Raw genomic sequence first — 14,519 nt, 5'->3', positions numbered from 1 at the left:
GTTCCAAACTTTTACGATATTTGCGCCAAGGCACACTAGAGCCTCTCTGGCAGCTTGTGGTGGCTCAGTGCCCTGCTAAGGTACTTTATGTTGGTGTTTCCTTTATTCTGGCATTCTCCTGCAGTACTAACTGTAGGGTCTGACTGGATGCTATTCATTCAGGAGCTGAAAATTCCATTCATATACAGTCATATTTTATCTATTGTGACACCTGTATTTAAAAGAACCAGATACATTCTTTGTGCAATTAAACAACAGAAGTAGGTGCACTGCAAACCTTTTTTTTTTGCTCACTGTGGTGGAAATCTTTCCTGGAAAGTTTGCAGCTGAAAGAGTTAGACAGTTCTCAAGCCAAGACTATGGAAAATTTAGAATGGTTCTTGTTTCCTTGCGAGCTCTCACTTCCCTCTTGATGAAAATCGCAAACATGAAAATTTCAGTTACATAAGAACTGCTTTCAAATGTAAAATATAGAGTCTAATCTAGTGTTATAACATTCAGATGAAACCATAAAAATGTATGTACAAAGCAACTATAAAAATATGAAATGGAAGCATAACATTGATAACAATCCAGGTATTGTGTTCCAGTATTCCTATCCCTTGAGCAACTATAAGACAATTCCAAAACATTTTTATTAGATCCACATGTTTTTGTTCCTTACAGTTTGAAAACATTTCTTTGGAAAACAGGGTGCACAAGGAGGACTCATATAACTCTGAACTCAAGACAGAAAGGTGGCTGGGTTTTTGCAGGTACTCTACATAAACAAAACAACTTGAAAAACAGAGCAGGTTAAATGTCTGTGTTAAGCAGGAAATAGCCGATGCCATGGCGATAAGCATACGGAAGACTGTGGAGAGGTTGTTCGTTATGCCCAGGGCTGGCACACTGTAATGAAGTTCCCTCTTCAGCTCAGGGGGGCTGGAATTATGCCATGGCAATTAAGGGGCTAAACAGGGACCTGCCTGGACACACAGGGGACCTTGTCCCACTGTAATCACGGTCTGATCAGTCTGTTCCAAAGACTCTACTGCCGCGCCCTAACGTGTCTGAATAAACTCTTGTTTTTCTCATATTACTTAAAATTGCCATGTCACAATGGAGGGATTCTTGGAAAGCCAGTGACATTCGTAGGCACAAAAAAAAACAAACGTGAAATTATGTCAAAATGGGTCTTATGAAGTTTCCCCCATACGAATGATCTCTTTGGTTGCTAACACTGTCAACCTCAAGCCAATGCTTGAGAGAAAAACTGAAAATTATGAATCCAAAGGCAACTTAAAAGGAGTCGATGTTATTGTTTTAATTTTGACAGAATACTGTTGTCGGCCTGTCAGATGTTGTGACGTGGTGATGCATGATTTTTTTTTTGTCTGGGTTTCTCCCCACGCGTATCTGACGTGTAGAACTATATTGTGGGGTCTACCACATGTCTGTGCTTATAGTCCCACAGCCTGGGTTCTGATGATTCTGGTGCATCCTCACAGAGTGCTTGGTGGTTCACTCCTATAGAGTCATAATGGCTACATAGCACAATTTATGTGGTGACATAACTCTCCTTTCTTATGTGTAAGAGTTTCCACTGGGACGTGCAACTGTGTATGTGTGCGCGTGTGTGCGTGTGTGTGCGTGCGTGTGTGTGCGTGCGTGTGTGTGCGGGCTATGGTGCCGAATTGCTGAACAGATGATGAACATCCAATATTTACACACCCTCCCAGCATGTGGTGTGAGTGGAACAGACACAATCTATAGTGTCATTAAGAACAACTCAAATTCTAGTGGAAATTATACAGTACGAGGTCCAGTGGTGAGGATTAAGATAGAATGATATCTGAGGAATGTGGAATATTCTTCAGAGGAACTGGCTAAGTGATAAATGCACCACTGGCTAAGTGTTGATACAATTAGTCTGTAATTTTGTGGTTTGGCCAGAAGATAATTTCATTACATTGTTATGCTGTGACTTTTAAAGATTATTTTTGACATTTATTCTACCCAGACAGTTGTGCTTGAAGATAAGAGTAAAACAAACATTAAATAATATGATATATTTGACATGGGTACTTATTATGTCACCTCTGGCTATAGGTCATGTTCAAACAGCGGGAGGAATAAATGGATAAAACGTGGAGGTTAAGAAACAGGAGGATAATGGCTTTAACAGAGACAAGATGCATGTGTGACGCTAACTTTCTGTCCAACTCTGGATATGAAATAGTGTTCTTCTCCTAAATAGAAAAAAAACACCCCCATGTCTGTCATGATGTGGCTTTCTGGGATGAAAATATGAGATTTAAAACAATTTTTAAATCTAATATATAGAGTTTGAGAATGATTTTGACTTTTAAAATGGTGACAGATTTTTGGACATAGAGTGTTCTATGTTGCTGTGTTTCCATTGGATCATGTTGGTGTCAGATCAGAGGCATGATATGACCCCAGTGCTCAAGGAGCAGGTTAAAGATTTTAGGTGTTGGAAAATTGCCTACCGGGCACTATTTCATCTCATCTTCACAGCATGTTGTCCTTGGGCAATAAAATAACATATGTGAAACCAAACATAAGATTGTAAAAAAAAGTTGTAAATGATAGATGTTAATTAAAGTCTGTCTGGAAGTTTTTTTTTTGGCACAATTCTTACATTTTAATAAAACACTTATACCCACACATACATACACACACACAAACATGCACGCATACATGCACACGCACGCATGCATGCATGCACACACACACACACACACACACACATTTTGATGGGTAAAAATACTCACTTTTTCTTGATAATTGTTCATTCTTCGATGGTTTTGCAGTAAAGTTGTGAAACCACTAACCAGTTGGGCAGGTTTTCCCTCATTTTATATGATAAGAATGCACCACAAAGGCAACAACTTCACTGAAATGGCACTTTAAATATATAATTACTTTTGTGTAAATATTGGAAAACAGAATGAGGAACTTGTATAAGGAAACTGCGACGATCACGCTGTTTTTTTTTTTACTTTCTCTGCTTTTGAAAATGAATTATCTCACTTAAGAGAGAACACACTGAGTTTACGAGACGGCCCAAAGTAAAGAGCAGCTGGTTTTAAACTAAAAGCATTGGGACAAAGCCAGTTCAATCCAGAATAGTTTGACTTTTACGCTGTTTTTCAGCAATGCAGAGGCTAATTGACAAAACAAAGTCTAATGGAAGAAAGATTTCTGTCACACAGTATCTGCAATGTGTTTGATGAAAATTATGTGCAGTTGTTGTGTGTTGCCACACACACCAAATCATTGAAAATATCATGAATTAGCTCTAATTGCATTTCAGCAGCTTATACAACTTGGAAAACTGCCATCAGCTGATTATCAAATACAGTTCAACACAGCAGAAACACTGAGCTTATTCTGTGTTAGTCATGCTAAAAAGTTGTTTTGCCACAGTTTTGGTCTTACGTAGTTCACCTGTCTGAAACAGCTTTAGAACATGTGCTCTATTTTAAAATTGGTAATAGAAAAAGCAAAACAAAACCCACTCTTTCTCTAAATGGAGTACTCAGTTAAATGCAGTCCAAAACCAAATTTCCTTCCTGCTGACCACAACTGAAACTAGTCAACAACCGTGCAGAGCTTTTAGTGTTTGAAAAGAACTAAACGTTTATTTTGGGTGGGCATCTAAACCTTTCCTGGCTTTAAATCCTCCTCTCCAAACTAATAATTTCACTTTATAAAAGCACATAAAGTTTATGCTTCTTGGTATTTGAAAAAATATGTGAATTTCTTAGAAATAGCATCAACTGTATTTGACAAATTCCTGTTTTCTGTGTTCACAGGCGATATGATGCAATGCCTGTTTAACTGAACACCCTGAGTAGGACTGTAAATGTCATTCTAAATTCATTCCAAATGAACAGAGCAATAATTAATAAGAACAACAACTCGGTCATTGTATCTCAGCATTGATTGGTGACCTGAACTCAACTCACTGCTCACAGTGTTCATAGCCATTACCCCCATCCATCAAATGAAGAGTTCTCTGGTAACATGTGCTCAGGAAGCCTGGGCCTGGAAGAAAAGCAAGCCAGACTCACACCGGATCCAGATTCACACTGGATCCAGTTCAGCTTTCAGTCAGCCATTTAATCTCAGAACTCGAGAAACCTCAGCAGCACACATATTTTATTCTATTTTATTAAACTCTACGTAGGCCAAGAAGGATGTCCGAACGGGTTTCAATTATTTATTTATTTATTTATTCTGTGTTTTACACTAATTGATTGTGTTGGAATAGAGCTGGTCAGTTAGTCATTTTTTTTTATATGTAATGAAGATTTCAGAATTCCACTGTGTCACTTTAAAAGATGAATTATAACTCTAAAAGATGAATTATGGTTTAGGCATTTAGGAGGATGTTGTCTGTCTGCATCTGTGTAAAGTCAACAGTTTTGCTGCTTGTCACTTTTGTAACAGACCTACTTTTTTTTTTTTTTTTTTCCATAAATAGTTCAAAAGAGGACATTGGACTAGGGCCCGTGGTTGGGTATGTCAGATATATTACATGTCTGGAGAGAAGGCTCTAATGCAGGTGAAGTGGTGGATTATAGTGCACTCTCAGAAAGCAGAGACTCTTCAGACTGCAGAGGGCTGTAAACCTATGAACTACTTCACCCTTCAGCCCATCACACTTTGACCACACGACCACATTATCTCCAGCACAATGATCACCCATTTTAAATGGCCCTGCGTGCCAGTCTGGGGCTGCTCATTCGTGTCAGCAAGGTTTCTGAATCAAACAAAAGAATTTCAGTGTTATATATATACACCCACTCACCCACACACACATATGTGTGTGTGTATATATATATATATATATATATATATATAGCTTCCGTGTTCTAGAAAGCTCCATAAACTTAAAACTGATCTCACTCTATGTCTCTGACTGTGTAATGGCAATGTTCAACAATTTTGACACGGTGGTTTTCTTATTAAAAACACGCTGAACACCCACCATGCTCGCTGAGACTTATAAATAACATATGGAGTGACAGTGTGACGGGTTGAATGATAGTGACAGTGTGATGTGTTGACTGGCAGTGACAGCTAAGTAAAAAGCACTGTCAGGCTTTCCATTGCGGATGAATTCTGATAAAATCACCTTTTGCAACAACACTAATGTCAAATCTGACACACTGACTAAATAACCAACTAAATTCTACCCAACTACAAAACCACCTAAAACCGTTTTAGTATAATTCACACGGTTTAGACCCAGGTGTTTTTATCAGATGGCACTTGTATAGTTTTATATGAAATGACACACTGACAGTAAGATAAACAGACAATAGAGTGATCTATATATGTATATATATATATATATATAAAAACTATGGCTGATTGTATTTCCTTTTCTGTGGTGACGGGTGGTGTGGTGACTTAGTTTAATCTTCATCAAGACATAAAATATGTGCGCAAACATGATAATAATCTCCTGAGGTAAAATTATTTAGACTTTTCGTATGCTGAAAATGCAGAAAGGGCCCTCGTGGTTCTTCTGCAACTCTGCAAAAGAGGCGACACGATCAGCAGCGCTGCTTTCTCGTCTTCCTCTTTTCGTTAGAGGAAGTGTGTGGCCAGAGAGGACATGTTCTCACTTCTGGTGTGAGCTTGACTGTAGAATACTTTGCTGCAACCCTGCAGGTCTCTCGGGGCACAGGGCTGTTCTGATCGAGCCTCCGTTCTGGTCCCCCACCTTCAGTGTTATGATATCTATGGTCCTGCTGAAGCTCTGCTTCAACTGAGGGACACTCAGTGACATCTAGATGAGCGCTGGATGAGAGGTGAGTGGAAATTTGGTCTTCATTCTCAGGTCTTTTGAGACTTAAACTGACAAGATAGTCATCTCCTTGCTTATCTCTGAATATCAAGCATCAGCAAGTGGTATGCTACCTATGCCCACTGTATTACCCCCCCCCCCCTCCTTTCCCGTATATATTACATTAACTATGTCTTATTTCATATTATTTGTGTCAAGTTTTTTTTTTCCCTGAATATTTCCCATGGTCCGTTTTTCATCATTAGTAAGACAGAAGACAATACTGCTATGATGTTGTAGAACACTGTGGAGTGCAGAATAAACTTATCACACTCCAATTAAATGCGGCCTTCAAAGTTACTCTTTTACGTACTATACTAAAAACTATGTATGAAGAATTTTACACATAAACGCTTCAGATTTTTTTCCCCCCCGACTTCTGACTTCGTTCTGACATTTCACTTTTACAAAACCTACGACGAATGGATACTTTTTTTTTTTTTTTTTTAATTATTTTTATAAGTTTATGCTCCAAATACATTATCAGTTGTTTGTTTTGTTTGTTTTTTGGGTCCTTTGCTGCAGGAGAGTCAAATGGAAAACTGTGGTAGTCAGAAGCTCTCCACAGCTTCCCCATTCTTAGTGCCCTGTCAGAGATAAGGCTCTGCTCAGTCTGTAGGAAGTTACGTAACAAGCAGAGGGTCAGTGGAGATATATGCTTGGGCTGTCAATATGAAGGATTGATAATGGTAAAGACAGCGCGTCGACTCGTGCTGTTAAATGTAACGCATGTCTGTGTCTGCAGAGAGTTAGGCCCTCTTTGACATCAGTCATCATGGGAAATGTGATGAAGAGTCAAAATAGCGTCAGCAGAACTGAAACTGACAACTCTACATTTAAAAGTAGGTTTCCTGGTGGTGTTTTCTTTTTGGGAGTACATATCTATATAAATAATTATGGAAACAAAACAAACTTTGTACTTGTGTGCTTTCTGAGGTGTGTGTGTGTGCGTGCTTGTGCGTTCGTGCGTGCGTGCATGCGTGCGTGCGTATGTATGTATGTGTGTTCGTATATGAGTGTTCATGTATGAGTGCATGTATTTGTCTGTTTTTTTTCCCCACACAGTATCATTTTGTGTTCAAACCAAAATTTGTATAAAAGTCTTAATAATTGAACTGTAACGTGTTAATGACCATTAGAAAGACCCTGGTGCCTAAACGATAATGCATAAGATATGAAAACGGTCGCGCAGTGAGACTAACAACTGTGCATTTTCTCTGTTCATCAGTAACGGACCACGACACGCTCGTGGTCTTGTCTGATTACCCATGCCGGGATGTCAGCGAACCTATTTTCAGAATGGGGGAGAAACTAAGGGGGTTGGCTGAGTAAGTATCTTGCCAAAAATACACGCCGAAGACTCTGCGTCTCTGTCTGTAATACCGCTGACATTTATATGAGACTGTTTCTTTTCTTTTTTTTTTTAACTTTCCTTTTTTCTTAACACTAATGAGCGTCGCTTTGTTATTGTCAGAGAGGGCTGCTGGTGGAAAGTTCGATCTTTCCAGACAGGAGTGGAAAACTACATCCCAGTCACGCACGTGGCCAAAGTTTATCATGGGTAAGCTGTGTCCTCTCTATTCAAATCCCAATTTTAATATGCTATCATTCCAGTTCGGAACGATATGTTCCAATTTGCATTTATATTGAATGGAATTTCAGTGTGAAAATGGAACTATCAAAACGACAACAACAACAACAACAACAGATATTCAGACACATGTTTTGGGTTAGGCAACTTCATTCCGTTGAACTGTGGTGCTCCAAGGGTGTTTTTTACAAAAAAAAAACATTCGATGGATATTAAATCATTTTCTTTTTCTCTTACATTTCACATAGCTGACAACATATTTCATTTTGGCATGTGCAGACTATTCCACTCATCTAGACCTTCAGTAGACCTGCACTGTTCTGACACAAGCGCTCCATTTCTTCATATCATTCAGAGTCAGGGAACATTCAGTTTGCTAGATTTTTCTATGACGTAATACCAGAATTTACTATGTTACAGAAAGACAAAATGGATTTATGGTGTAATCCCGTATATCGTAGACTTATGCTGTTCACTAGAAGAAGACAAGAACATTGCGCTTCGAAAGCTAACTTGGAAATTCAATTAAGGAAAAAAAAAATGTTATGACTTGTCTGGGCTCAAGTTTCAAATGTCAAAACTTGGAGAACATCAGTTAAGATGGTGCATTTCTTTTATTATTATTATTATTTCTATTGTTTTGTAATCTTTTGTTTGGTTTAATTGGTATAATTGTTGTTTTCCAGATGGCTGTTTGAGGGAGTGGCCAGACAGAAGGCAGAGGAGCTCCTCTGGTTGCCGGGAAACTCGGCTGGCTCTTTTATGGTCAGAGAGAGCCCAAAGGAAAGAGGTGAGAACAACACAAAACACCTCTGGGTCCCTGATCCCCCTCATCCTTGGAGAACTCACTGATCTGTGATCAGGGTTGATAGATGTTATCTTGACTCCAAACTCATCTGTCCCTTTCTGAACGGTTTCCCCTGCAGGTGTCTACTCTCTCTCTGTGAGACACAGGTCCATAAAGCACTATAAAATTTTCCGAATGGCCAACAGTTGGTACTACATTTCCCCTCGCCTCACTTTCCAGTGTCTGGAGGACATGGTCAACCACTACTCTGGTGAGTGTCATATGCAGCGAAGATGAACCTTTGAACATCATTCACAATGTGGGTGGCATATAATGCCTGCCGGCCTTCATTGCTTATTGCACAAGTCCCTTTACAGCCAAATATGCTATAATAACCTCACTGCTATCTCAGTATATGTTTACAAAAGTTAAAAAGAAAGTTATAGGAGCTGTGGTAGGCCTTCTCAGGTGGCGCGCAGACATTTACTGTTGATAAGAAACAGCTGATTTATATGAGTGGATTTCACTGGGCTCCAGAATTAACTTCGGGTGCTTCAGTGGGAGTCCCAAGACAGTGGTTTTGGGATCTGCCAATAAACAGCCTGGAGGACACAAAACTGAGGCATTAGTTTTATACCACTAGATTTATTTACTTGTCTGGGTTTTTTTTTTAAAAGGCAGTAATTCAATTTAGAGGAGTAATCGCATGTACTGTTGATGACATCAGTCAAGCAGGTACAAACTTCACACATAACTTCTGTTACTGTCATGATCAAAGAATGTGAGAGAGTAATGGGTGGTCATTCTGTCTTCTCCCAATGTAAAAAGCAAAAAAGTCTTTCTTTCTTTCCCTCTCTCCTTTTGTGTTTATTGTAAAGTAGCAGGAGTAGTCATAGTGGTAGTGGTAATAGCAAAGCTCTGGTACCCCTCTACCAACCCCATCTACTGTAGATATGACCATAATGGAGAATTTTCTGAAATGTTAAGACTTTGAGCTTTGTTTAAATGCAAAAATCACAAAATAACTTGTCTTGTGTCATTCAGACCAGGATGACTTAGTGACGATTGCATGATACAATATGCATTCAACATATCTGTCCAACAATGCAGATGAAATGTGCATTTTCAACTTTGCGTCAGCTTTGGTAATCTGTAGATTGCGATGCCCGTGTTAGGACATTTTCGTGATTACAAAAATTTTGGTTTGTCACATTTTTCAGAAGGGTCTCCCTTTGAAATTTCTTCAACGTTGTTCGCATGTTCTGTTAAAGAACCTCAACTCTGTAAACACTGATTTTCTGCTGGAGTCTTGGTGAGCTGTTATCATTTGTTCGATCTTCTCGTCTTTCGAGTGCTGTTTACCGATCTTGTTTAAGGTTGAGTGGGCGTAAGAGGTATGAAGCGGAGGTTAAGGAGTTATTTATTATTTGAGACACGTTCTGATATCAGACTGACGCCGGACATGAAAAGAGGATGTGGATGTGACCATTGGAGTACGATCACATGTTTTGCTGAGCGTTTTGCAATGGTTAGATGTGACTTGTTTATGAGGATGTGCGTTAACTGTGACTTTTGTGTGACCACTCAGACTCTTCCGACGGTATCTGCTGTGTTCTAACGGCTCCCTGTCAGGCCAACCCCACAAACGTGCTGAGCACCACCTCACAGGCACCACCTGTGGTCATGCGGCGTAACTTCGACTGGAAGAATGTGGACAGGTACGTTCCGTATTGTTTCTAGTTCAACTGATCGCAATTGACAGTTAATCATAGTGTATCTATCTGATGTCTATCTGAAAACACATTATTGTAGATTTGAACGTAGGCAGTCTTCTGCCTTACCTATGTGTAATTGATGAAAGCGTCAACCTGTTAATAATAAAGAAATGCAAAACCTAAATTGCATTGACGTATAAGCAAACTGTGTGTAAGGGTATCAAAATTCAAGTGGTTGGGTGCACGTATAGAGATACAATCAAGAAACTTTGTCTGTCTAAAATTTTGGGATGAATTTACTCATCAAAGCCATTTTTGTTAGTTACAAAAGAAGGCCCATAGCCTGTCTGCTTCTGCTTTAACAGAGAGGTAACTGTGCAAGAGTCTAATTTACTTCAGTCACAGAGATTGGTCACTAAATGTGGTCTTTTGCTCTTTGTGTATAGGTCCCACCTTCTAAGTCCCAGCACTGAAGGGTCTCCGATGAACAGGGAAAACATGGTGAGCTATGGCGTCAGGAACAGCATCGCCTCCTATCTGTCACTCACTGGATTGCAGGACACAGGCCGCATAAACAAGCGTAAAAATAAAAGCAAGTCCGTTTGCATGCTGTCGGACTACAGCAACGGTGACATGAACTTTGACGAATAGTGTGAATAGATGGTGAACGATTTTCAAAGAAACATTCTATGCATGGACACAGAGGCGAAAAATAAACAGCCTTTTGGGTTCCTCAGTGGGGTTTTTTTTCCACAAAATGAGTATACAGCAGACCATTATCAGGACTTTCCAATTGAACACACTTGTTTCTCCTGTAAGCACTGGACAGTCATTGTAGCTCTTAAAGTTAATTAAGTTGGGAAGCATGTTTTAATGCGGTATATACTGTTTAAGGACAGGGAGTGTCTCTGAAACCTGTTGGCATTAGAATGGTCAAAGAAAGACTTGATGTACTTTGTGAATTGGTCTGTGTGTATGCGTATGCGTATGCGTGGTGTCTGTCTGTGTGTGTGTGTGTGTGTGTGTGTGTGTGTGTGTGACAGAGAGAGAGTGTTGGAAAGAACACTCATGCTTTGGAAACTTTTAATTTCATGGCACTTTCCACAGACTTTGGAAGCACAAAGACAGTCAGTGTCACTGTAATGTGAGATTCACATGAAAACAATATGAATCTGAATCAGTCCTCCTCACCTTAATCCTTTTATAAATGTTTTTATTCAATGACTACTTCAACAAAATCTCTACCCCCTGCACTTTATGCTTTTTGACCTGACCTGCCTGACAAGAGAAGATGAGATGTTTTCTGGATGCGTTTGCTGTCTCCTGTCTGTCATGGCCAGAGGAACACGGTGTTCTTCTGACCATAAACACAACAGCACAAAAGCACGCAAACAGCACTGTAGCTCACACTGTTGCATTGCATTGCTCTTGTTTTATGATCTTTGCCCTAGAAGTCAGTTATTACGGTCACCGTGCGAAGTCTGCAATGAAGACTTTTACTGTAGAGTTGCTTCCTCTCAATGCAGTGCTAGAAATGGGTTTTAAATCGCCTTTGTCATGTTTACAGCTTCTTTTTTGATCATGATATATTTATACATATATATATATGTATAATTCTACAGTTGTGAGAATCATTGTGTAAATCGCTGTTTGATCAGAATGTTTTGTCATTTTGACATTTTGTGTTTTTGTTGCTCTGCAAAGCTCCCTCTCCTCATTTACTCTGCATGGCTAAAAGTGGCATCTAGGATGAAAAACGGTGCCTGGAAAAACACTGGTGTCTTGTAATAAACCTTCAGCTTCTCAGAATGTTCTTAGCTGTTGTTTTCTTGTATGTTTTGCTGCCTATTCTAAATCGGACTGGAATAAATCAAAAATATGCACGTGAAAAAGTTGGTTTATATTCTTGCATATATTTACGAAATGGCTGCAACTCGTCTTTCAGGTTTTCAGAAGCTTTCTTTTAACACTGGAGGTTGTTCATTTTGAACTTTGAAGGCCATCACTTATACTTTTTATGAACATCAGTTGGTTACATAGATCAGCTCAGAGTTTTAATTTAGCTGTATTGACAATTGAGTTACATCAGTTATTGCTGTTGCTCTAACTAGATTATGTGTGTTGTGTTTCCTTACGATTGTTTCAAATTACTCGAATATTCACTGAAGATGTGCTGAGGACTATTAAAACAAGAACCATATTGTTAAGTTTTTGTTTTACAATATCGTTATTCACAACCCGGACACACAGAAATGGAAAGGAAAAGATGCATGAACAATGCCAAAACATGAAAATGTACAATGATGTCCACAGTTGGTATGTTCCTTCAGCTATCGCTGAAGAAGCCCAGCTCACGCTAAATAATGCACTTGGGACTCATTTTGCAAAGAGGAATTCATCTCATCAGCTTCTACTGCTGCTACATGTTCATAAACTCAAGGTCTACAGCTATGTGTGAATATATGTAACCATGTGTGAATAAATGCCTGTTTAGGTACTTCCACTGGGGGATCTATGCATGCGATGTGATGCAGAGCTCAATATAGACTCACCAGAAACCACAGCAGAGCTGTGTCTGACCCTCATGGCCCTGAAACCCTCTTTCACAGACCAGTGCTGATGCTGTTCTCGTACTCACAGCAGTTACATGAGTGCATTTTTAAGTCCTAGGTCATACTTTGCCTCTGCTGTGAAATGCAATCGTTATCATTTGCTCAAAACCTAAATCTCAAAACTAACCTCAGCTCATGACATAATGTTAAGGACTGTACAAAAATCATTTCTCAGGCACCTACTCTAGGATCTCCAGTCAGGTCACATGTATTTTAGAGCCCTAAGAGATAACCATTCTCTAAACTAAAACATGTTTTTATATCTTTACAAATACTGTTACAGTATTTTAAATGATGGCTTTAGAAGTGCCCTCACTGTGAGCTATCTTGGTCTCTACTATTCATGTCTATGGCTTCAAAGCATTTACTGGTGGGAGATTACAACATAACCAGTTTTTCTAATCTGTCAAAAACCCACCACAACCTTTTGAAGACCGAATACTTGTTGAGTTCACACCCCAAATGATTATCACTTTTAGTTTGCATCTGTCAGTAAACCAAAACCTTTGACCGTCAAAAGAGAGTATACTCTTTTTCCATGTAGAAACTATCCATCTGGAATTCATGGCAGTTTTGGAAAAATTCATTCAAATACGGCACAGAAAATCATAACATTCTCTGAGTACTTATTGTTTTTGCGATGTTAACTATCACAAGCAGCTTGCTCATATATGAATAGAAAAACTAACTGTCTCCAAAGCCCCTGGGCTGTATTGTGTGGTGCATGAATGCAGATGTGCAGAGAAGAACCCGCTCTTAATTTGCCAATGAACACATTGCCTGGAGGGTGCGTGACAAAGACAAAAGTCTGAAGAACCAAACGGAAGAAAAGAGATTCAAAAGTAACAAACCGGATACCCTCTCAGGACTGTGTGTGTGTTATCTCAAGCTTATCCTCAGAGCCGACGCATGCCCACCCAAGCGACTGATCTGGGGTTAGCTCCAACCGTGTATGCTTAAATGCTGATTTATGCAGGTGACTTGGGAAACTGATTTCAGATCAGTGGTTTGGACAGACAGTAACATGAGCAGCGGGGTCCTTGGGCCAACTATCTCTCTGATGGGACCAGGCTGAACGGAGATGAAGCGCTCTCTTTTTGACTTTTGTTTCATCTCCAAGGTTTGTTTGATGTTTTAATCGATCCTGGGCAAAAAGAAAAAAAAGAAAACTACAAAGAAAACCAAAAGTAAGTGTGTTATCTCTGCTCATGAAAGTTATGAAAACATATGTTCTTTCTCCATTTGTATGTGAATCAGTGTGGAGACTGTGTTGGACTAAAAGACGATTTTGATGTAGTCAGGTGACTGTAATCTATCCACGTATGCAGCCGGTGACCTCAAGCAGCTGTCCAAACCCCTCTGACCGCATAGGTTCAAGAAAGGCCTTGATGTACCTTCAGAAAAATCCAAAATAAATGATTACTTCCCTCAGAATGGAACATTGTTTCTTTAGTCTTTATCACATCAAGATTCAGCTTGCTTGTACCTCACACATGTGGTGCAGGCAGTGGGACACTCTTCCAGATTGCGGCTGTCATTTGGACCGTAATTATACGCTCTCACGTTTTCCGGTTTTCCTTTGTGCCAATAACATCACAAACAAACAACAAAAAGTCTAAAAACAGCTCAGCGAGACATTCTTAACGCATTTGATCAAGGATGTCACTGCGAACGGCAAACATTTTGTTATTCACACCACGTAATTTAAAACAAACATCATTCAAAATCATTTAATTTTGAAGTCAACTATCAAAAAAAAAAAATTCATATTATTCAAAAAAGCATTACTTCCAGAGATGGAATATACAAAGAGTGTTCTGCACCACAAAATGGATAAAGAGCATTTGTTTTGCATAATATGTGCACAGATAAATCTCCTGTCAAACTGTCACAATGCTGCATCTTTTATGCTACGAATGTTTTTCTCGGTCATGGTTGCAGCACATTCAGT

The 14,519-nt window shown here is 39.3% G+C and overlaps 1 protein-coding gene across 1 annotated transcript; it reads left to right on the top strand.

Annotated features, from left to right (window-relative positions):
• The first annotated feature begins 5,693 nt into the window (after positions 1 to 5,693).
• On the top strand, positions 5,694 to 10,607 carry sla1a (Src like adaptor 1a). Its single transcript, XM_030788533.1, has 8 exons — positions 5,694 to 5,828; positions 6,609 to 6,705; positions 7,092 to 7,191; positions 7,338 to 7,424; positions 8,141 to 8,244; positions 8,381 to 8,512; positions 9,830 to 9,959; positions 10,403 to 10,607. The coding sequence occupies exons 2-8, from the start codon at positions 6,639 to 6,641 to the stop codon at positions 10,605 to 10,607; spliced, it is 825 nt and encodes a 274-aa protein (XP_030644393.1). The 5' UTR covers positions 5,694 to 5,828; positions 6,609 to 6,638.
• The last annotated feature ends 3,912 nt before the right edge of the window (positions 10,608 to 14,519 follow it).

This window comes from Chanos chanos, chromosome 12 (assembly GCF_902362185.1).
Source record: "Chanos chanos chromosome 12, fChaCha1.1, whole genome shotgun sequence".
In the NCBI taxonomy this organism is placed as follows: domain Eukaryota; kingdom Metazoa; phylum Chordata; class Actinopteri; order Gonorynchiformes; family Chanidae; genus Chanos; species Chanos chanos.
This window is presented reverse-complemented; position numbering and strand designations above follow the sequence as displayed.

Excerpts from the sequence above, each read along its gene's own strand:
- sla1a (XM_030788533.1), top strand. The coding sequence starts at position 6,639 with ATGGGAAATGTGATGAAGAGTCAAAATAGCGTCAGCAGAACTGAAACT. Across the intron at positions 8,245-8,380 it reads AGAGAGCCCAAAGGAAAGAG|GTGTCTACTCTCTCTCTGTG; the intron begins GTGAGAACAACA and ends TTTCCCCTGCAG. Across the intron at positions 8,513-9,829 it reads CATGGTCAACCACTACTCTG|ACTCTTCCGACGGTATCTGC; the intron begins GTGAGTGTCATA and ends GTGACCACTCAG.